This window comes from Temnothorax nylanderi, unplaced genomic scaffold, assembly GCF_030848795.1.
Source record: "Temnothorax nylanderi isolate EJ_2023f unplaced genomic scaffold, tnyl_v1.0 TNYL_tig0094_pilon, whole genome shotgun sequence".
NCBI lineage: Eukaryota > Metazoa > Arthropoda > Insecta > Hymenoptera > Formicidae > Temnothorax > Temnothorax nylanderi.
In genome coordinates, this window is record NW_027249156.1 from 411,171 (window position 1) to 435,610 (window position 24,440).

Here is a 24,440-nt window from a genome sequence, read left to right on the forward strand (position 1 = left end):
TTCGCTTCTCATCTTCTCGGCCAATTTTTCAAATCCTTATTGTAAATCTTAATCGACCGCTTTATCGATGCAGTGCATCGCGCGAACTAATGACGTAAAAAAAAGAGGAAAAAAAAAGAAAAAACGACATGAGATAGCAAAGCAAACCCCGCGTATACGAGGGCATGAACGGTAATTGCTACGATCTAACGATCGATCGCAGCGGCGCTTTCGTTGTTTGTACAAGTAATTTATTATTGAGCGTTACCTCGTTAAGCAACGGGACGAGCGTGCGGCATTAACGAAAGCGCGCGGTCTCCGCGCCGTGTAGTAGCTCTTTAAGGTGGCGTGTCGAGGGCCTATAATTCCGACGTATGTACAACGCTTCGTGGCTGCACGGGTCACCTTCATCGACCTACTATGATAATTGTCTAACATATTCCTCCTTTTTTCCCCGAGCATCGCTAGGAACTCATCCATCTTCCGCCAGGCGTTGGACAGACATCTCGCTACTCGCGAATAGCATACTTTTTGTTTGACCGTGGAAATGCCAAAGTCACGAAAATGTCCGTTGAATAAAACGCAAAATAACAATCCAACGTATCATCGGGTCTTGGAGAACTCCTGTTTTTTTTATGCAACGAATCTTTTCCTCCGAGAATTTCTTAATTTTCCAGATATCTTTGTTCAAGTTTTTTAGGAATAAATTGGAGCATTTTTTTACGTCAATTTAAAATAGATTTAATTATCATCTGGATTTTTTAGTCCAACTTTCCTACTTACTCGTAAAAAATTTTAAGGCAAAAAATTAAGAGCTGCTATTTATTCCAAACTTGAAAAAGTACTGAAGAAAGTAAAGAGAAAGTAATAAATAGGCTTTACAGCGCGCATAAAATTTTCACCTTTTAACTTCTAAAAGATAGGACAAGAAAATAGATCTTCTACAAATAAAAAAAAGATGTTAAATATTGAAGAGAAATTTTTTAAAATGATACAAAACTTATTCATAAATCTAAGCTAAACTTACCTAAAAATTTAAAATTTTAAACAAGATCTAGCACTATTTGCAAGAAGAAAAAATAAAATTTTTGAAGAGACAATTTAAAGATTAAAATCTCCGAATAACAAAATTTCCCTGAGCGTGCCTAATTCTCCAGGTAGAAAGAGACTCTCTGAGAATTTTACATTTTTATATATACATATATACAGTGGACATTGTGTATTTAGTGGTGAGGAGATATACGAAGATATAATATCTTGGAAAATACAGAGTTTATTATAGGACATTTTGTAGAATTTAATTGAAAAACAATGAAACAATGAAATCTAATTATCAATATTAACACTTGCGCACGTCGACGGACCGCTCGATGTGTGGCTTATGGCTAAAAATGTAGAAAATGATTGAGTGTGTAGATCCATTGTGCATCCCCTGCATATCAATTAACCTACATGCGATCGAGGGGAGATAGAATGTGCGTGTGTGGTTCCTACAGCAATAATGTCACGTTGTGTCGCATCATTTATTCATACTCATCGCGGTTTAATTACAAAGGGATCTCCGAGGGCTCGAAATAACATAAACTTCTCGATACTCCGATCGCGCGAGATCGTTCGATATGCGCAAATAAGTATATCTGCGCATTAATCATTCTCTAGAAAATTGAATTTGTCCTTACGCGTGCTGCACTGAATCCCGATTCCCGCGGAATCAACAAATTTACTGACAAATAATGTAATTGTAATTAATTGATGAAAAGAACAAATAATATATACAATATTATTGCGCGTGATTGATGAATGCAATTCCCTTGTCGCTCCCGACAAATTGGAAAAATGAAAAGATCAAAGATACCTCGCTGAAAATCAATCCGTGTACGTCTATTTATGCAACTTTGTAATATTACGCCTTACGCCCATGCTCCGTATTTTATATTATTGTAAATAGATCGCGAGTGTCGCTCATGTCCAACATTCCGTTTGCTAATAAACTACGTGCATTCAACGTGCAAATCGGTCGTGATTTCTCAATCGGATTGATTTTATTCTCATTGGTCAGATTCGCGCCTTCTGATCGCGTTTGAATTACTGAAAAATTTAGCAACAACCTTGCACGGCACGATATGTAATCTTCATGGGCATCATTATATGCGCGATATCAATATATCAGCTCACGCGCGCGCGCGCGTGCACGTGCGATTCTCATCTAAAAATAACAGGCCGCACGCAAATAGCTTGCATATGCATTGGGCCTAACAACATGCTGCTATTTACGCCCGCTCGAAAGTAGGCCAGTCGAATTAGAATTACCTCCGTTAACAGGACAAATTTCTTTTATCTTTTAACGTCACTACCCACAGGACAATACACTTATATGTCACTGTTAACCAGCGTTTTAAAAATCACGATAATTGTATTTTCCGAAAAACAATTATTTCATTCAAAATTGCAACGAAAAGCTAAAATTAAAGCTTTCAGATTTAAGTAAAGTTGTAATGTAAAACTGTTTTGATATCATTTTAATGACATATTCTCTCATTTTCTCTTGATTTAATTTCTGGAAATTCAATATTGTTTTATTACATATAGTTGAAATAAAGGAAAATTATAATATAATAATAATCTATATAATATAATTATAATTATAAATGATGCAAAAGAGAAAGGAATTCTTTCAAGAGAAATTCATTGGCTGGGAGTTGCATTTGCTATGTCTTGAGCTTCAATTTTATATGCAGTAAACGGGCGGATTCCTCCACAAATTCCTTCGCTTTCGAGATTGAATGACTCTTATCCCTCTCGCTCTTATCCTCCCTTCCCGATCACATTACCATTGGGTTAGTAATAGTACGATAATAGATATAAATAACAGGCACCGTAACGCCGATCAATAGGATTACTCGAGCAATTAAATATTTACAGTGGCGTTTCGTGCAGCGCGACTTCATTAGTCGGCCGTCTAACGATTGTATGAACGATGCGGCATTAAAGCCGCACGAAGAATCACATTATTCAAGACGATCATGCAACAATCGTATATATTGATACATGGTTGCAGGTTGAAGGTGAGTTTACGAAAAATTTGAAAATTTACTTTATACTGTCGGCTTTTAGAGAAAAAGCATACAAGTTCCAGGTTCCAGGATTATTTCGTAAGAAACTGGTATCTAAAATGTAGCGATACTCTGTAAAACTATTTTCAAATATTGATAGACTCTACAAGCATGCACACTTTAAAGCAACTAATTGTCAAAAAAGAAAAAAAAAGAAAAAACACAGAAGATGAAAATCATAGGTATACATATGTACGGCGTAAATATGTTAAGTAACCACTAGAACTCGCAACCATGCTTTTAGATTAGAGCGTTGTTGCTCTTAAAGTTAAGGCGTTAAAACATGAAGGGAGAGTACAAATGGAAAAATATACAGCTGTCCGGGAAATAGTTGTAAAAACAGATTATGTAGATATTTTCAGTATGCAAGAAAAATAGATATACGTTTCCGGAAATGAATGGCATGTTCGATATGACGGCAGTACATCGGGCGCAAAATGAAAGACACTTCCGTAGCAATGTCCGACTGTAGCGTTTTAACTTTCGAGTCGTCAAAAGCGGCAGTTCGATAGCGCGGCATATCGTCAAGAAATCCTATGCAATCCTATTGCAATAAGATGCACAAAGGAATTTTAGCATATCATAGTTATCTGTTATTCGCATGTTGGGCAAACTCGGTTAATTTCGAAAAATTTGTATTAGCTAACTTGATGTATTTCCTTACTAATCACACGTACAACTATTCCACAATGTAGAAATATCTCGGATTCAATTTCAAATGTACAGCAAAGAATATAACCACGTAACTCTGATAAAAAATTTTTTCGTTTACTTATAAGCATACAAAATATTTCACTTTCCTTGCACATTATATCTTTGATTTATTATTATTTTGACAATTAAAGTAACTTAAATCGACTGTAACTGGCAATATATAACGTCTTTCCGATATGAACATAGAAAAATTATTATAAATATTATTATTTTGATTCTTACTAAAAAAAAGAATTGAGTTCAAGTTGGCCGAAGAATGTGACGTTAAAAGATAATACGCGAGAAGTGCACAAGATATGTTAAGGCATTAATGACAGAAGAGTATTGTACAATATAATGTGTATAAAACATAAAACAAAAAAAGATCTTATACAATTTTAACGGTTTTAGTTTCTCGCTTATTCGATCACTCATCCAAAATCAAATGAAAATAGAAAGCGTCGGCGAAATAAAAAAAGCAAAACAAGAGACCTTACGTATATTCACAACGATCGATTTGTTTCGCGGATACGTTGCCGCGTTTTGTTTTGATAATGAATTATTTAAAAGGTTGCGGTGCTTGGCGACAGTTTGAAAGAAATGAAAAACAGCCTATTGAATAATGCACGAATCCGCAAAGTTTTTCAATGAATGATGCCCGCTGGAGTAGTAGATGTACTTCGGTCGATGTATTATATACCTTTCTTTGCAGGACATGAGATCGAAGCATAATAAATGTATATGTAATGGTGTTATTAATATCCTAGAGCTATTTCTCTATATATAAATGTGTACTTATATGATGTAAGAAAAATATAAAAATCCAAGGAAATCGGCCAAGTTAATGACTAGGGCACCAGACGAATAAAGATAACACTAAATGGGGTATGACATAACGGGGCATCATAAAGTATGACATCGTAATGGGCTACAATTGGTCTCCGATTGGTCCTTCTGCCGCTATCAAGATTTTGTGTGAAAAAGTTTGTTTCCATTCCTTCTAAGATATAATACGAACTTTATAGCAATCATATCATCATTTTATGAGACAATGATGGGACAAAAATTTCTGCGAATATATGTATAATAAATGAGGATGTTATCGAGGCAACATAAATATTCTTAACGCATAGAAATTGAGGCGTAAACATTAATTTCAAGGAGAACTTTCTGATAAAACTAATCGGTTTTATCGTTTTATCGCAGCGTCACAATGAAAACACATTTTCATATACAGTAACGAATGTGTTTATTCCCATAAAATTATCTGCGTATGTACGTTCTCCGCATATTCAAATGCAAAATACCATATGTATTAGGAGAAGAGTTATTCTTTCTGCCATGTTTTGCGTTTCAAGAAATTTCAAATTGATTTGTTCGCGTTTTTCAATGAAATATAAGAATAAATTTATGAAACTACGCAAATATGCGTATCACGATCGAATTATATTGTTTAAAGTATACTATAGAAGAATACGAAGAATAAAGTAATCTATTCGATCTATGGGTTTTCTCGTGACACACAGTAGGTAAGCCTATTATGATATGACATATAAATAATAAACTATCAGACATTAAAATGCTTGTAAAATTATAAAAAGTTAATATCGTATTTATAGTCAAAATTTGAAAATTACAGCAGCTTTTTTATTGAATTGATAAAAATTAAATGCTTTTCGTTCATACGCAACATTCCAGCCAATTGTTACAATTCTGTAAGATACAATAGAGTAAGTTATGAGATCTAGTCGCTTAGCATTTAATAAAATATATGAATTCCTTGTGAAACGACGAAAATATAAGATATCAGCAATCTCTCTCTTCCTTTCTCTCGCGAAGAATATACAAAATTCTTTTATCTTGACTTTCTCGAAATCGAATATTCTCAAGGTATATTCGACTGTCGGTGCTCGTTATATCGTTTATCGAATCAGTGATGAGCAATAAAGTAAAGTCCTATGCGGGATCTGTTTCTCCGATCAAAAATCAAAGATTGCGCCCGATAGACAGACTGAATCGAGCAGACTGAATGTTCGATTGCAGACGGAGGAAGCCCTCGACGTCGTTGACGAGGATTTGGGGCACGCCAGGTGTCAAAGGCCACGACGACGCCAAAATCGATGCCCGCACGACGAACGGAAACCGGAGGAGCCTCTGACGCGGCATTTTCTATTCGTGTCTTCTAACGTTTAGCTCTTGTTTAGCTCATTGTCAGTGAGCAAAGGTACATACACTGCGAAAGTCTTGGTGTACATAAATACGTGTTTTTGCAAATCGTTTATAGTTATAATAAAAGGCCGAAAAACGTGTTAGTTGCAGAACGTAAAAAATGACATCGGTCATTATTCTCGGTTGAAACGGAAGTGAATACTCACACAGTGCAATGATAGATGAAGCACAGCCAGCCGCCGGGATGTTCGAGGAACACATAGAGGCGCTCCTGAAAGGTCTTGCCCCTCTTATGATGGAACACGTACTTAGCCTTGAAGGCCTGATCGATCGGCAGGAAGATCGGATAGTAAGGATCGGGCACGCCGGTCTGTTCGGGACTCGGCGGTTGCTCCTCGGCGCCGGTCACGACATCATTGTCAATGATGTCCTCCTTGCTCTTCTTGTGCCGATATTTCCGCTTCATGGGCGTCGGCACCCGCTTGTGGTGCGCCTCGCCGAAGCGCGGCGAGCGGAAGCGACGTAGGAAAGTGAAACGGCGCGCGGGTGATGGTGGTTCCTCCGCGTTCGCGCCGTTATCCTCGGTGTCCTCGGTCTCGCTACCGGGCGTCTTCAACGCGGCGTCCTCCGCCTCGAGACCCTGCTCAGCCACGAGCTCGTCCTCGCTGCCCCGAAGGGCAGCGTAGGCGGTCGCGGCACCGTACCGCTTTTCGGCGTGTCTAGAGCATTGGTCCTTGCTTCGTGGAAGACTCTCGTTGTCACCTGGGCATTTCCAGGATTGACATTGGGGCCAATTTTGGGAGTCAGAGATTGCGCCGCGATCGCGATGCCGATTTTCATATGTCATTGCTCGATCCTTGAGGTTCGTGAGAGTAACGCGATATACGTCTTTTTCCTCATTCAACTTGAGGATTGTTTCATTAAATTCTCGCGCATCGCAAACTGCAGAAACCCAGCTTTAACCGTTACACGTAATATGATAATAGATATCAATCGCGTCATGTTTCGCGAACGCAAAGATAATTCGATTTCGTAATTTTACGTTTTCGAGGGCCGCCAATGAGAGGATTCAATTGATGAACCTCGGATGAGTCGTCGACGGTAAATAGATAGATCAGTCATCGTGCGGAGATTATTCAAATATTTGACGCGGCCAGACTGAGGCATTTGCAATTCTAACCACTAGAGAACCGCGGAATAATATCCCATCATGTAATACGCGCGCGCGAAAACCCGCTTGCGATCGAGAAGCTTATTTACGAAATGGGATCGATAATAACATCTGTTATTAAATACACTCCTTTGAATAAAACATTTTAGAGAACGACGTGAAAATTAACAAAGAGATTTAAACGGAACTATGGTTAAAATTCTTTGTTCTGCGCTCATATTGAGTCAATTTTTTTACTTTGGCTTTTATTACAAAAAATAACTTTTTTCATATCTACAAGAATATGAATTAAGTAATAGTAATTATTCTCAACATTTATTTTTATGTTAAATTCAATTCCGACTTTCAAAATGTTCTATTATGTCATAATTTTGAAAAATTTGAATTGAAATGATAAAAAAGAGTACGTTTGTTTTAAGAAATGAGGCAGCAAGCGCGATTACCGCAGCCAGTCCAGGTTCTTCGCTCAGCTTTTTTAAAATGAATGACTCGTAAAAGTTCCTTTAATATCCCCAATGGCAAATGGAAAGATTAAAAACGGAGTAGATCGTCCCGAAAAGGGACCTGTATATCATATGGTTACCGTGTCTCGCACAAAAAATAGAAAAGATGCATTTAATATTGAAGCGAATGTCAGCCGCGAATAACATTGATGTCTACAAGGTGGAGTAACGAAATATCAATGTTGTACATAAGTATGTGCTTTTCTCACGTCTTGCCACATTACGATTGTCGTACTGTATTGACGACTGTATAAGCAGCCTCTGTACAAAGGTCAATGGCGCATATACTTTAATCGATCTCGTGAATTTTAAAATACTTCAATACAGTAAAAATGTTTACATTCAGAAAATATTTATATTATTAATTATTCGGTCCTGAATAAAATGTCAATTTTATCTATCGTCAAAAAAAGCTAGACGCGAATTTATTTTTCAGAGAAGTTTGACTATTAAAAAATCTTCGGTTATTTTCGGTTTTCGTAAAGATCGTTAAAAGTTCAACACATTGCGAAGAATTAATGATGATTACACGCAAAATATCACCGCGCAATGGTGTAGCGTTATAACATAATATCTATCCTGATGTGTAGGACAGGACGCAGGAGAGCGGAATTATCGGGAAGGCGGAACAATGGAAACCACAAATCCGACTCGCGCGCTTGTACATTAACACGAATGAATTATCCGCTGAGCTCTATTTATAAAAGCGTCCACTTCCCTCGCCGTTTCTCTCTTCCTCTCAAACGACGAGACATTAAAACTCCGTCACATGAACGGATCCAACCGCGTCGCGGATCGAGCCTCGAGTATCGAGCGAAAAGACACTTTTCTCTTTCTCTCTCTTTCTCTTTCTCTCTCTCTCTCTCTCTCTCTCTCTTTCTGATCAAGCAGAAATCGGGCTTCGCAATTCTGCCTCTCCGCTGTTAAGCCGCGCGGATCTATGAGCTATACGAATTTTTCGCTTCCAGCCAGAAGGGATATATCTAATATTCGTCCGTCATGCGCAAAAATATATGCATACGTCGTCACTGTCATTTTAGTTAGCGTTTCTTTTTCATTTTGCACAGAAAGTAAAATACATTTAAAATGCAACAAACGTTTCGTTCATGTTGCTACATGCGACGTTTTCATTAATTGAGAATGCATTTGACACCGCGGAATGCGTGCGAGTTCTCTTTGGCGGAAAGCCTTTAAAAGAGATATGATTTTGAATTAATACGATTTTACACGACCCCCAAATTGCTTCTATTGCTTCTATTAACGGGAAAAGACGGTAATATACTAGAAAATGCAAAAAAATAGTTACATTTAAATGCATAGTTACATAAATGTATATAGCAAACGTACATTTCTTATTTTATGGCAAATTTAAACTTTGGGTTTTTCTTTTAACGAGATGGAAAGAAAAGATTTAAAACTCCGATTTATGCTCCATCTATGTAATTTTGTCAATTATTCTGTATTCGATTAACTCTAAACTCTAAACTCACTTGAACTGATTCTTTATTTTCTTCGCAAAACTAATTGGAATTTAAACAGAGAGAGCTTCGGTTAGTCACGGTATAAATATTCCATGACGTGCAACAAATGCAACGTGACCCAGTACAACGGTTATCCACGTCACGCTCGTTCGTGAAATTACTTAAGGCTCGTGCGATAACAATATATGTATGTAATGAACGCGAATCACGCGGATCACCGAAGATTACGAGAACAATGTTTCAGTCTCGTATACCTGAATGACTGCACTTCTTATTATTTGGATGACCTTGGCAGTTAAAGTGACCGTGAGGGTGCGACTGATACGGATGTCGTTGTTGTTGTTGTTGTTGTTGCTGCTGCTGCTGCTGCTGCTGCTGCTGCTGCTGCTGCTGCTGATTGATTGGCGACTTGAGGACACTCAATACAAGGTCCTCTCGGGAAGGTACAATCCGCGTGATCTGACGGCTTTGCCGGAAGAGAGTTTCCTGTTCGCCGCGATTCATCTTACAGGCAAGACGACGACGTTGGAGATAAAATCCTGGATACCACTCGCGTCTCCCCCGTCCTGGACCGCTACCTAGCATAACGGCCTGCAGCATCCCGGCACCAACTTTCCGGTTACGGTTGATGAGCGGCTCCTTGTCTGCCGGACAATCGTCCGAGCACGCGACTTGTCCATGGTCTCCGAAATCCGCGTTCACGCGACAACGATCGTCCTGGGACCGCAAACCACTATAAAATATCGCGTAGCACTATCGGAAGTTTAATAGTCCGATCTGCAACACGTCGTTCCCTTGTGGATTACCGGAATTATTATTTTGGGACAATAGTAGGGTTTATTTTGCACGTCCTATCGTATTAGGATTTTCGTCGCCGTCCGAACGATGCGAGAGAAAAAGTGAAATATTTAGCCCGTCGTGATCTTATCACCTTTTCTCTCGCGAGAGATTATTCCCTCACGGCACACGGCACGGATATCGTCAATAGGATTATCCGACCTGGCCGTCGTCGCCGGAATTGCTGATCGCGTCTAATTGTAAGACGTAACGCGACATATGCTTCCGAATTCGTGCCTTAACGTCTGTCATCGTTAATCGTCGTTCTCCAAAGCGTTCGTTAAAGTTCTTGATATTTCAAAGAATGACACCAACGAGTTTTCGTTCAGCGGACATTGAATTGTCCTCGCCTTTTCCACGTTCGTCCTCTCATTGTCGCCTATCATACGATTCTACTATAACGAATTCGTGTCTTTCTAACCGAACGACACGACGTCTCGGTCTTTCGGTAGGTCTCCGCGGATCACCGTGCTTCCCTCGTTGATTTCACTCAACTTCGCAGGATAAACCGACCCTCAGAATTATCCACGTTTGCCAAAGCTGTTACTTTCACGAGACGTGAAACGATCGTGAACGTCAGATGCGGGTACTCGACGGCCGGGTCATGCATAATGTTCGCGATATGACACGAGCCACTGAAACTTGTCGGGCAACTCAAATCGGAGAGGAGAATTTGGATATGCACTACAAGCGAGAGGAAAGAAGAGACAGTAGCGGAGAAAGAGAAAGAGATAGTGAGAGAAAGCTGGGAAGAGAGACAGACGGAAGATTGAGAGATTCGGAAATACCCTCGTTCTGGTCCCCCAGAGGATAGATGTTGAATGCGAGAAGACTTCTGGGACCTTGCGATCGATCTTACCTAAGGAAATCCTTCGAGTATTTATTCGGACTAATGCGGTAATGAAATTCCGTCCCGTGATTCCCTCGAGTCTCCTTTCCATTCAAAAAACGTCTCTCTTTCTCCGCTCTGTACGCGAATAATCGTTATTTAAGCTACGTTGCAAAATGTATCTGTCGTATCGCCCTTCCTCTCAGTACAGCGTCTCCAATGGTTTCTTTCCCTCGTTCGTCGCTCGTTATCGTTAATCGCCGAGGTCTTTTCCTTTCACCCACTTGCCTTTCCAACGGGCAACGCTGCTGTTAATCTCACCTCGTGGCAAAAAGATTTTCTTTCCTGCTTCTCTAAAACGTTCCAAACAATAGTGCAACCGCAGCAAGATCTAATGTCTCCGTCACAAAACGTTACTTACGTTCGTGTAGCGCGACAAAATTTGTTAAAGCGCTTGTGTAAGCATTGCTCGCAATTCCTTACCGATGATTACCGCTCGAAAAAATGTACGGTATATTCTCACTATTTTTCGGCCTCTCTTGTTATTTATTCACGTCGAATCTTGATCATTATCTTCTTAACAGAAAATGGGAGTTTCCGACGACCAATAATTTATCAGTCCTGAAATTATTATGAATACGCTTCGTCGATTCTTCCCAAGGAAACAAAATGATTTTTGTCGCAGAATAATGCTGCATGCTTTCCTTAATGCACTTTATGATTGCTTCGTTATTGCTGTTGGGGTTTAACGCGAAATCACAGAGGATCACTGATGTGTGTGCACTATGCACAGGGGAATTCGCGCGCGGCAGTAGACAAGCCTTAATCCTTCTTAACGCCACTAAAGCTGCGTCGGGAAGACCCTTAGCTATCTATACGGCCGCGAAAACAGAATCAACAACGTTTAACAATGTTTTCCGACGCTTTGTACAATTAAATTGCCGTGAGATCCGACAACTCTAACAACGAACGCGAACTTTGACATGGCCGTGCCATGTCATTCAAGCGCGATACCATCCGTCGCGCGTTTTATACACGCGTGCGCCGTGTATAGTCTCGATTATCAAGTCCGACGCGTTCGGTCGCGACATTATAAACCTGTCGAATTTGCAAACCGGAACTATCGCGCGTCGAGCGGACGGGAAGGCGGGAACATCTTTTGGCCTTTCGCGACCTCGCGCGACGAAGATTGATCGCGTTCGGCTTTTCACAGGTTCCTCTCTCTCCCCTCGGATCACCCACCAATCACCCACCGATAACCTGCCCGGCACTCGTGTCCGTTGCGATTAACAGTGAAATCATTTTTCGCACGCCGCATTCATGATGTCGTCGGTTTATTTTATTGTTAGCTCGAATTAAAGCTCCTTGCTAAAGAGCGATTAACTAGAATGACTTACTTGCGCACACTTAACGAAATTGTTCGGAAGCTCGATCGGGTATATACACGTGTATATATGTATATGCTACCAAATTTGTCGAGTTAGAAAAAAAAGTAATTTCGTTCTTTCGCGGACTCAAAAAGATCGCTCCGTTTGCAGTGTTCGCGCGCAAAGCGCCGGCATCTCAGCTTCCTCAACGTTCCTCTTCTTCGCGCGATATGACGATCCATCTGAACGGCGGTTTCGCTTACTCTTCTCCATGACTAGATCGCGTGTCCGTGTTGAATCTTTGTCAGATCCCTCTTCCGCGCATCACTTCCGTAAACTTTCGGTTATTGTTTAATATTTCAAGATTTTTTTAAATTGCCTGTAATGCCTGTCACACAATATACGCGTTCACCAATACGTATATAAGGTTTCACAATCTTTCTCGATTTCCTTTCTGATGAACTCGCGAGAGATCCGCTCGATCTCTCTCCCTCTCCCTCCTTCTCTGCCTCCCCCTCCCCTTCCCCCTCTCTCTCCCTCTCTCTTTCTTGCCGAGATAATGAATTATCAACGTATGATATTTAAACACATGAACACAGTCGCACGATTCAATTTACCGCACCCATCCGGAGCAAGCAATTATCACGTAGCATATCCGCGTCCCGCTCACGATTCATTTTACCGAGATTTCCTCGGCGAGTCACCGTTCACACGCTGAAGAGCCGTGCGCGCAAAGAGAAACGCAAACTATAATCAACACAAAAACTATCAACGCGCTGTCAGAAATAAATCAGTATAGCTGATCAAAAATCGAAGCGACGCTGGGATATACATGAAACGTCGCCGATCGTCGTCACTGTCATACGGCGTGCCGTGTATTGTTGCGTGTCCACGAGACCTTGGCGGACTGACCATCGTCCGTCGTCTGCGACGATCGCCTGGTCGGCACCGATCCGCTCGATATGCGACGCGCGCGATTTCGTTACGCGCGATCACGCGATCACGAGGGTCGCGTGCCGTGACCCGGGATGCGGAAGCGCGCGTGCTTGCTTTCAGGGCGACAGCCCGCAACCAACTGTGGCTCCTTGCCCGCCACCTCGTAGTTCTACTACCCTCCGCAGCCCGAGCAGGGGTGGTCTGGCGCTTCTGCACGCGCTTGGCGCGCATAGATTACGAGACGCGTCCTCCTCTCCCATGTCCGCGATCATGGGGATGTTGATCACTTTCTCTCTCTCTCTCTTTTTCGTCCAGCAGGTGCCCGCACCTGCTCGCGCACCGGGACCGGGAGAGCAGGTCACCCTCGCAATCTTTTTTCCACCCTACAGCTTGTCGGGATAATCTCCCTCGGAAAGATTAATAATCTTCCACTAAAACACAGCAGAGAAAAAGAGAGAGAGTCCAGGCGGATGAAATATAAATTTCGAAAAGTTTATTTAAAAGGTAACCAAACGTGGTTGCTGCAAAAGTTTGTCATTTTTCGATTAAGAGGAAAAATGCAGTTGCGAGATCATAGGACAAAACCATCTACCTTTGTGTTTCTTTTTCTCGTCATAGTGCGTATGTGTGGATCAATAGATTTGAATAAATTGGCATTATTTCTGTTTTTGTTATGATTGTATTAAGGTTTGTAATTTTAACCTTTATTTCAATAAAAATCTTGATATTTACCAAACAATTAAAATTCTTCTGAAAATGGAACGATAGCAAATATCGAGGTAACAAGTAGAAATTAAAAATACCACCTGAAACTACAAATTCCAATGAAAAAACAACAGTCTGTTTAAATATTAACATAGATTCACATCAGGAAATGCCAAATCGTTAAAGCGTTGAGGCTCCAAACAAAATTTAACGACTCTGTGCCGACTCGCAATGCAAGCTGCTTCCATTATTCGCGTTCGCGCACGGTGCTTTCATTCTGCTCTTATTTGAATTTCCGCTCACACTTGCGTTTCTCCGTCTTCTCTCTCTCTCACTCACTCACTCACTCACTCACTCACTCACTCACTCTTTCGCTTAACGCATTGCCTTATAAATATCCAATTGTTGAACAACGAACGCGGAGAGAATTACGAAGATGAATGCGAGGAGCGTGCATCGGCGCGTGAATGATTTCTGCGCGAATTGGCTCGGAATCTTGAGCGAATATTTTGAAAAAAAAAAAAATAATTTACAAGACGAGGAAACTTTTCAAGAATCTCAAGCAATGTCGGAGAAAAGCTAATAAGAAAATGGCCGAAAAAGGTGATAAGTATGATCAATTGAAATAAAAGGGGCTAGAGCCACAACTGGATGTTCGTGTCTAGCCCCTTTCATTTCAATTGATTTATGTTTTATTCTTTTGAGTCTATTTATATTTATAACTATGATCGTTCAACTGAAACATTTCCGCAAAGTTTGCGCAAAATAGGGACGTTTTTCGCCATTTGAGACAAACATTGATCGCGGCGGCTGTCCTCTCAAAGGAAAGCTTCGCGGCCTTCGCGGTCGTAATAAGGAAGAGGCCCGAAACTTGAAATCAGCTTTAAAAGTAATTTCACAGGCAATCCGGAGTCCTGCGCTGCTGTGAATAATTTAGTCTAGACCGAAGACGAACATAATTATATTTAACTTAATTATCTGTCGCAATAAATTGCGATTTATGAAAGAAAATTAGTTCGACGGCGTTACTCAAATTAAAGTCTCGCTTTTAAGAACAAAAAATTATGATTTCTATTCAGCTTTTACAATCGTTTAAATTTAAAAAAAATTTTAAAACATATACTTATAAATTATTTAACATTTAGCGTGTATAACATACGCACAGTCACAACCACACAAATAATTTAAAAAGCATAATAATGGCTCACATATTAATTTCAATAATTCATTAATTTATATTTCAGTTCATACATGTAGAAAATACAAAAAAGTATTATTTATTTCCGGAAATAAATTTATTTCCGCTGAAAGTATTTAACTGATTTTCTCCCTATCGTATTAATATATAAAAATCTCAATGTATAATTTCCGATATTTTAGCGAATAGATATCCGTTTCGTAGAAAAAGTAAAGATAAGAAAAAAAATGTTCGAGAAGGATACGAGTAAATATAGCTACAAGAATATAATTCTACAAAATACCTTTAAAATACCTTCAAAATTAACTGACGTTTATCAGGATATGAAATGAGAATCAGCTCTTTTCATTACCTGGATAAGAACGGAACCTTCTGATATGCGCGATAACGCTGTGTTTGCGGAACACAACGTCTGTGAATGCACGCACGCATCATCCGAACAATTAATTCGCTTGTTCGATTGATTTCGACGCCCCACTTCGTCCGACACATGACGTTGCTACTGTGTACCCACGTCCGGACGCGGGATATGTTTGCGCGCAAACTTGCAGCTAACTGCACAAACATTTCAACCGCAATGTAGCCCGATCGACAATAGCGGCCCGCTAGCCACCTTATTGCATTAATATTCGATGGAAAATATTACATACGCCTGATGCGCCTATCGATGAAGCAATGTCTGCAAGTGTAAAGTATGATTAAAGGAAAATGATTAAAGGAGATCTCATTATAATTTTCATAGCTTCTGTGTTAGCTCACTATAAAATCAAATCAATTTGCTATCATAATAATTATATTATAGAAATTATTCTTTATTGTAAAGAATTAAATTTTGCGTGCGTATGTGGGACAGAAGATGCATGTAAATAATCCTAAACAAGAATATTCAAGTACAAGTCGGCAAGCGCATGTAAATATATATATTTGTGTGATACGATATGTGCAAAATGTATAGTTGTTCTATACTATACTATTAGTCTCGATCGTCACTTAGATTCTTCTCATTGTCAGACAAATGTCGATCATTTATTTAATAAAATAATTGTTATTATTCACGGATATGCTTTTGACGCAAGCAAACGTTTCTGCTTATAATTGTACACGCGTTTGATCACAAACGAGATTAAGGATTAAATTTTTCGATATCCTCTCGCAAAGAAGATGAAAACTTTTTCATTTAACTTATACCCCCGATGGGCAACCTGTGGCCTATATAGCTACCACGAGGGAATAACCGGACTTTTACACTTTACAGCATCAAACGCACGTTTTCGCGTCGACGGACGCAACGTTCAACAACCAGGAGGCAAGAGGGGGCAGCTTCCCGAAGTGAATAAATTTCGTTGCTCGCGTTTGGGATTCGTGGGAAAATAGAGCCTGCATTCCACCGGCGCGCGGCGCGGGCGTTATCACGATGCGATACGTCGATGGAACGAATGCAAAGTTGTATGCAAACAAATGCATTTTCGGCGTGCCGTGCCATACTCGGACGGAACGTCCTGCATTTGTTTACGCGCAACTTGCTTTAAATTCGCGTAATAAAAGCTTCGTGTCGGATTCGATGGAATGTGGGCTGAAGCTCGCCCGCGCTATTCGAGTAATTCGCTCTCCGTTACGAACGCTGTTTGCAACGTTCTCCTAATATCACTATGAGCTTATGAGCTCAGGCAAGTAATGCTCGTCCAATAAATGGCACCTGATGAAAGGATTGTAGCAACCTTTTGGTAACTATGGCAACGAGCTGTGTGCCAATCAATAAGAAAAGAGGATTACGCTAGCCCGCGCTTTCGTCTTTCGTCCACTAGCTTCCCCCCCCCCCCCGATAGTTTCTTGTTAGGTATTGAACTTGAAAAGATCGGTGGGAGTCAGATCCGGTCGGAAGTAATCATCCGCAACATTGAACTGACAGCCCGAGATCTTTCTGCGAAAAATGGATAAAGGTGTTCAAATATAAAAAATATATATATGGATACATTATTAATAATACTAGAATATTTTTATAACAAGGGCTAGTAGCGCAACTGTGTTATATAACTTCGTAACATGAGGTACAACGCATGCATCGCTTCTTTCCTATGTTGGTCAATGACAAATCGTTTATATATTCTATATATAAACGAAAGTTTTGAGATATCTGTTGTAACATGGTCATTTCACCTATTATTTATTTTATATAATATAAATTATATGAACAAATAAAAAATAATAATCTCGCTCGACTAAGCAAACAGCTAAATAATTTAAAAACGGCCAAATTTCGAGCAATTAAAGGATGTTGAAAATATTATAAATATTATAAATTATATGGATTTGAAGAAGATTCTTTGGGGGCAATTTTAACGTCAACATTCAAGTCACGATCCGCGATCGTACGAGGACAGAAATATATATACGCGAACGTGTTGGATGTAAGCGCTCAATCAATTGGAGATCACGTTGTATTGAAGGATAGAATATAAAAAAATGTTATGTCCTAGAAAAAGTATCCTACTATCGCTTAGCATAAAACTTGTCAATTTTAAAAGGACGAAAATATTTTACTTCTACTTATTGTATGCAAAAAAGGGATAAATGTATTTAATCTCTTAAATTTATTTCATAATTAATTTTATGCAGTTTTACATTCTTCGAAAAAAATATAAAGTTACAAATATACATAAACATCTTAAACATCTCATATTAATAATATCTTAAAAAAGAAAAATTCTAAACAGTTTAAAATCTGAAATTAATTTAGTATTTTCGGTTTTATGCATGTTTAATATGCTTACAACATGGAGATATGTAATTACGTTTTTCATGAACATTTAAAAAATGTCAATACATTTTTCAAATCTGAATTTCTTAGGCTACTTAATTTGGATAAAATTAGTCTTATTTCTATCCAACGAAATAAAAAGAGAGAGAGAAATAAAGAATATTTTCGTCTTCTTAAATTGAACAAATTTCACACTGTTAAAAGCAGGATTTTATATCTAAAAATATCTTGAGTATTCTTCGATATACATATACATTTGTATCCTATCTCGATTAATTTTAGAATTATCTCTATTAATGAATATAAGTTTCAACTTAAAGGAAATAAATCTCCAACTAACTCCGAAGCAACTTCCTTACGAGACCGCGAAACTCGCGCTGTCGTCATTAATGCCACAATATTTCAAGCCAACTGAGCCTGACATTATCAAATATGTCCTACCGAGAGAACGTAGGCGAGCCTTATCGAAGCAAAGTTTCCAGTCTCGTGCCCTCGAAAAAGGGTTCCGGCTTTAATCGCAACGAGTTCGGCCGTGTCGCTTAGTCATATGCATTTCTATGGAGTTGTCTCGACTTCTGTACATTTCTGTCTGCGCTTTTCTACCCCGACGACATCCACGTCTGGCAGCGATCTCTTGTAAATCCGTTGAACCCGCTGTATCTTCGCGAAGAGATAAGCCGGCGTGGAAAGTATCAGAACACAGAAAAGTGAAAAATCAAAGATAACCGAACGAGAATAATGTATTTTTAGCTAACTTTCATTTTTTATTTTCTATAGAATCTCTTGTTATTGGTTTCCTCAAACTTGATTACCGCGAATATCTTTACATTTTATAATAATTTTTTTTTATTTTTAATTTAAATCGGTGTAACATTTGAAAAACTGATAAGAATCACAGTACAGTTTGGCGGAGCGCGGTACAATGTATGTACCACGCTCTACCATTCGCTCGAGAGGCAACTTAATTGATCTCCCGGGTAACGAGACGGTAATAAATCGGTAATCCAGAAATCCATAGTAAGTACGATGAAAGCGGAGATGCATAGCGGCCGGCCTCTCAAAAATGAAGAAGATTACGGACAAGATTATGGGAGACAGCAGAGGAGCAAGCGCGAATAAAACGCGGATGGCGAAGATAGTCGAGCAAGATTTTGGTGACTGAATTATAGGGCGAAATCGCTCTTTGCGTCTATGAATATTGGAGCCTTCTTGGAAATATAATCCATAATTCATTACAAGCGAAAACTCGTCAGCCTAAAATTAATTGAATCGGTTTTTCCACAAACTTTTCGACGAGTCATTTAAATTGCGAACCGAGTTTTTATTGACGACTTGTCCGAAAAACTTTTTTCCAATATAACATCTATATGATCCATACATCAAGGATTAAAGAATAATTCAGAACTAACAAAATCTTGTTTTTACTTATAATTAGAATTTTTTGTTTAATAACTAATTAATAAACTATTGATTAATTTACCAATAGCATCCTTTATCGCTCGTATTTTGGCCTTTGACTTTTCTACATTGCTTTTTTATATACAAAGTTATAGCGTAATTCGTGGCGTATAAAGCGCGTGCTTAACGTCAAAAGAAACACACATGTGACATTTCAGTAGAGCAAAATTATCATATTATCGTATATAAATATACATTACTTTGCCATCGGACGATTCGTAACAGTCTTGTCGCAACCTCGTATTTTATCCTAACGCGCGGAGAAATTTTGACAGTGAGAAGGTATTGACGCATCCCTGCGGCGCGCGCTATATTTGCGCTCCCGACCACGGAGCGCTCTCGCGAAACCGCGGCACTACGTCATCGCACTCCTCGCGGGCTGTCAATCAATGTGGTGATCGGGTACATACGAGCGCACTCTGCACCGTGGTCCCTTGGGGGTCATAAAGCCTGGAGGCCTGGAACCGCACGGGAGGTTTTGAAATTTATTCTCCCGCTCTTGATTATGAGTTGATCCTTTTTCGCTGGTGGATCCTCTTTCACGTTTGGTACCAAACGATTGGTACCAAACAGTAAGGAATGTAATCTTACTTTATTAGACAAAATGATTTTTATTTGCGATTAAATCTATCCCTCCATGTACGAAAATAGTCCAGAAATAAAAATCATCGGGCCTCGGTTTAAAGTTCCTACCACAATTAAGCCATGACGCGCAGTTTCGTCGCAGTGTCGTTGAGACGACATTGTCATCGTTCGCCATTCGTCAACGTGTCAACGTGACATAAAGAAACGGATTGTCGGGATGGGATCGTGGACGAAATACGACAAACCCCGCGAAAGAGGGCATCATTCGCGCTCAGACGGCAACCTACGCGGCCCCGTCACCTTTTCCTCGCCGAGAGATCCGACATCGTGTCACCCACTTGTCACAAGCAGGCTGCACGCAGCCGGTTGAGCCGCTAGCCGGTGCAAGTAGTTCGTTGCGAAATGCTAAATACCGCCGACGCGACGTGCCGCGCGTCTATTTATAGAGTCGACACGATCAATAGACACCCGCTACAGAATAGAGCGAGCGACCGAACGAGAGAGGAGGGAGGGAGGGAGGGAGGAAAAAACATGAAAAAGGGGGAAAGTGAGAAAGTGAATGAAAAAGAAAAAAGAAACCTGTGGGAGAAAGGAAAGCAGGGAAAGAGAAAAAAGAGAATAAAAAGAGAAAGAAAGAAAAATGAAAAGAGCGAAATGCTGACGAACGAGAGAGAAAATGGAAGTGGAAAGATGTTCTGCCCTTACACTTCGCTACTCCTGGCAATTTCGATTCACCATCCCTCTGACGAGCTTAATCGACAATTTGACTCCTGAGACTCGACATCGACAATTTTTTATTATCTGACTTTTATCGTCAAACTAACCAGAGCATTTTCCAAGGGATATACGCTTTTATATATACATATGCGTAAATACGACAACAAGATGTCATGCACAATGTTTCATAGCCTGTGACTTTATTTTTGATGATGGATGATTCTTCAATTCGTAATCGACTTTCCTTAGCAGAGATAACTTCTTAATTTTTAATATAAAATATACATAAAGACTATAATTTTTTTTATTTAACAGTTTGCTAAAGAAAACTTTTTTGTTTCAATTTCGTTTATCGCAACTCGAAAATTAGCAATATATTGATTAGCTCATATAATGTTGTCGCTAAGGAAAAATGACTCTAAAATCATCAAAGAATTTCTGATTAAAATTAAAATTGCGATTATAGAACATAACGTCCCTTACATGTCCCTTCTCATAGTTTTATATATTGTATATATATGTACCATTTTCCTTTTTTTATTTATCTTGATTTTATATTTTTCTAGTGTGTACACATATCGCATATCTTGTTTCACAAAACTGTGCTTCAAATCAATGACGCTCCATATCAAATTAAATTCAGTATCAATTAATTTCATATATGCGAGACAACTAAAATTATTTTGAGTTACTTATATTTAAACTTATTTTTAAATTAAATAAATAAATATTATTTAAACGTAATCAAAGATAAAATTGTACGTCGAAATTCTTTTTCCTTTTGCTGATAATTATACTCCAACGAATCATACAACTTTATTTTTGTATTTTCACAAGCAATAAATGTGTTTAACTGATTTTTTAAATCTTTAGCCTGCGCTGCTTTTAGAATGCCGTCGGCTTCTTTAAACTTCATTCCTGGCTTGACACTGTAAATCCCTTTTTATATATTAAGACCTTTTATATACTAAAGTTTTCTTCTCTGAAGAAATATTTTCTAGATTATCTTTATAAAGAGAGGTATTTTATACTTTATTCTTTATTTTTATTTATGATTATAAAAAGATATCCAGTGGTTTTAAAATACTCTCTATATATATATATATATATATATATATATATATCTCAATAATGTGAACAGCAAAATATGGAATTCAATTGCGATATGAATCGAACCGATCCAGTGACGTTAGTAATTTTTCTATTCTTATTTTTCGTATACGATCTATAACTATGTATATACATTTCTAATGCAAATCTCCATGACAAAATTGACGAAAAGCAAAACTACGATCGTGGATACGTAACGGAATTTTAATATATTTCCAATATTATATTTCAACTCGATATATCGGACTATCTTTTATCCTCAATATGGAAGTGTATTCGCATTCAAAGTCCACCGTAACTTCACATCCTAAAGGAAACCGGAGGAGTGCATAAAGCTTGAAGTTCGAAACTTTTCTATAAATTTTATTATTTTTTTTTAAATAAAGGGAATATTTGTGCTTATGCAATAAAGTACTTCTTGTTGCAAAAAATAAAGCTCAAAATTTAGTTAAGCTTTCGCTGCAATGCACTTTATCGTATATGAATTGTGTGCGTTTTACTCCTAACTTTGGTATAATTGTTTTTAATTAGTATTTCTAATGAAATCAGGTAGGTTTGCTAAAAAAGAATTACATCGTCTCTGTTTTCATAAAAAATAATAAAATTTTTTTTAAAACTGTTAAATATTAGCAAAAGAAACAAAAGACATCTTTTTATCAAATCATTTGTGTTAAAACTTTTATGTTTAATTTTTAGATAATAACGAATTATGACTCGACTTTTTTAAAACTCGACAAAAGAAAGCGTATCGAACAAGTCCTAACAATTTTTTCAATTACAAAATCGAATAGCAAATATAAGAATTGTTTGTGTTGCAGAATCGACAAATAAAAATTTGTGATAAAATTAATATAGTATCTTCCTTGTATAATCATAACAAAGCTCGCGGTTATGAAACAGATCGGCTCGTTTGATCAGCGACTTATTATGTATGCATGTGCGAAAATAAAAATGACTTGGTAGCGTACGCGGCAGCATCTTGAATTGCCGGCGCCGCGCCGCGCCAGGCCACGCGGATGGGAGAAATCGATATTTGCGAGCGAGTCGATATCTCACGACAAGGCCACGCTACGACCCTTCTACATTATTGATGCTTGACGGACGGCCTTTGTGGAATGAAGTGTCCCGCTGTTTGCGGGTCACCAAGCCTTGGCGTGCCGACGCGACGGTGTTACGACAGTTTTCTCGCTGCACGCTGCTTGCTTTTTCCTCCTTTTCCTCCTCCTCCTCTTCTTCCACTTCCTCCACTTTCTCCTCTTCATACAGGCACATCGACATGCACCTTCTCGATAATGAATGCATCCAGTCGCAAGATAGACTAGTATTTTTCATCGTCGTGAAACACGCGCGCAAAGATGGAAAAGCTAATTCTGTATATACTTTCTTCCTTCAGCGGACGACGCGCCATACGAAGTTGTCTGCATTCGACAAGCTGTCTGTATTATTTTATCTGCTTTCTTTTTAATACCATTGAACCTTTTCAACTCGAACATATATATATATATATATATATATGTTTCGAGATTCCGCAATTTAATCTTTTTGATTCCTTATAAATTTTTAAGTATGTACGTACGTGAAGATTTTATCGACGTTTAAAGGAGTTTTATGAAGTTTTGTTTTTGTATCGATTTCTTACAAAATGCCAAGTTTATGACTGTTTTTCATTCTTCAACCAAAACCTAACTCTAAAAAGATTATAATATCTGATTAAAAAATGAAATTTTCTTGCCAATGTTGCCCTACAACGATTTATAAGTTTTTTCTTCTTTTTGATTTTTGATTTCTAACCATCAGGGTCATGATATTACGACTTAAATAAAAATTAAGTAGAAAAGTTTAACGAGACAGAGCGAGATACGCGATAAAGGTTTCGCCAAGTTTTTAAAGCCAAAAGCGAGGGTAAGTTGCTTTCGGCAAAGTACATTTGTTTTTATGTGCCACTGAAATGATGTGGATATGAGAAACACATTCTTTAGATACGGGAATTGAAACCTTGCCAATTTATGATCGTGTCGCATGTTTCCCATCGACAAAGCCGTGACAGCTCAACCCATTGATCGATACAACCCCTCTTGCCTCTTTATTGCATTTACAGCGACAAACATGTCGCGCGCGCGTGTGTACATGGCATTTGGCATTTGGCAATAGACAATGACACTTAAGTAGCTCTGCGCTTCGCACTCACAAACATCGACAAACTATATATTTCTCATATTGTAGAGTAATGTAGAGATATTGCAACTTTTTCAATGCATTTCGTTTCTTTTTTATTTTAAAGATTTAAATATATGTACGTTTCGGAATTTTTTAATTCTTTTAGATTGCAATTCCGTTTAAACAAAGTAATCTTAACAAGGAATATTTTTACAGAGTATCAAATAAAATATTTCTGTTCTCTTAATCTTAGAGAGATTAAAAACATTTCACACTACACTCCGGTTAAAGACTTGCATAAATGTTTCTCGTGAGATAATAGAAGAGTTTATCAGATTCAGCAAGATTATTTTTTTTCCCCTCTAGTTTATTGTATAAGCAAGAAGCCGCGTAAAAGATGCACTTGAGCGCATCGAAATATGCAAACATCGACAACGTTTAACATTCACGATGACATAAAGTGTTACTCAAATTTTCAAATTCTATATTTCATTAAGTTGATGCGAGACATTTATCGTTTTTGTGTTAAACTATTAGATAAAGTCACTGAATCATGTCATTTAAAAAAATTGAAGAATTATCCTTTCATGAATGGCAGGTATTATACTTCAATTGAGAAAAGTTACCTCTTTCTCATAAAACTATGTAATTTTGTTTTCAGCCTTATTTGACAA

The 24,440-nt window shown here is 38.5% G+C and overlaps 2 protein-coding genes across 6 annotated transcripts in view; both read right to left on the minus strand.

Moving 5' to 3' along the window:
* The window catches only part of Kcnq (KCNQ potassium channel), a 46,085-nt gene extending 31,708 nt beyond the window's left edge, over positions 1-14,377 (minus strand). Inside the window, exons 1-2 of one of the 5 annotated variants that reach the window (XM_071711079.1) lie at positions 9,364-14,377; positions 6,161-6,716 (exon numbers count right to left, since the gene is read on the minus strand). In XM_071711079.1, the coding sequence (XP_071567180.1) occupies positions 6,161-6,716; positions 9,364-9,709 (902 nt within the window). In that variant the 5' untranslated portion in view covers positions 9,710-14,377. The remainder of the gene's footprint in view (positions 1-6,160; positions 6,717-9,363) is intronic. The other 4 variants (XM_071711080.1, XM_071711083.1, XM_071711081.1 and 1 more) reach the window with 4 other exon arrangements.
* A 617-nt stretch (positions 14,378-14,994) lies between these two features.
* Positions 14,995-24,440, minus strand: part of LOC139775243 (uncharacterized) — a 30,148-nt gene continuing 20,702 nt past the window's right edge. The window contains exon 5 of the mRNA XM_071711084.1: positions 14,995-15,660. Within this exon, the coding sequence (XP_071567185.1) occupies positions 15,624-15,660 (37 nt within the window). The 3' untranslated portion in view covers positions 14,995-15,623. The remainder of the gene's footprint in view (positions 15,661-24,440) is intronic.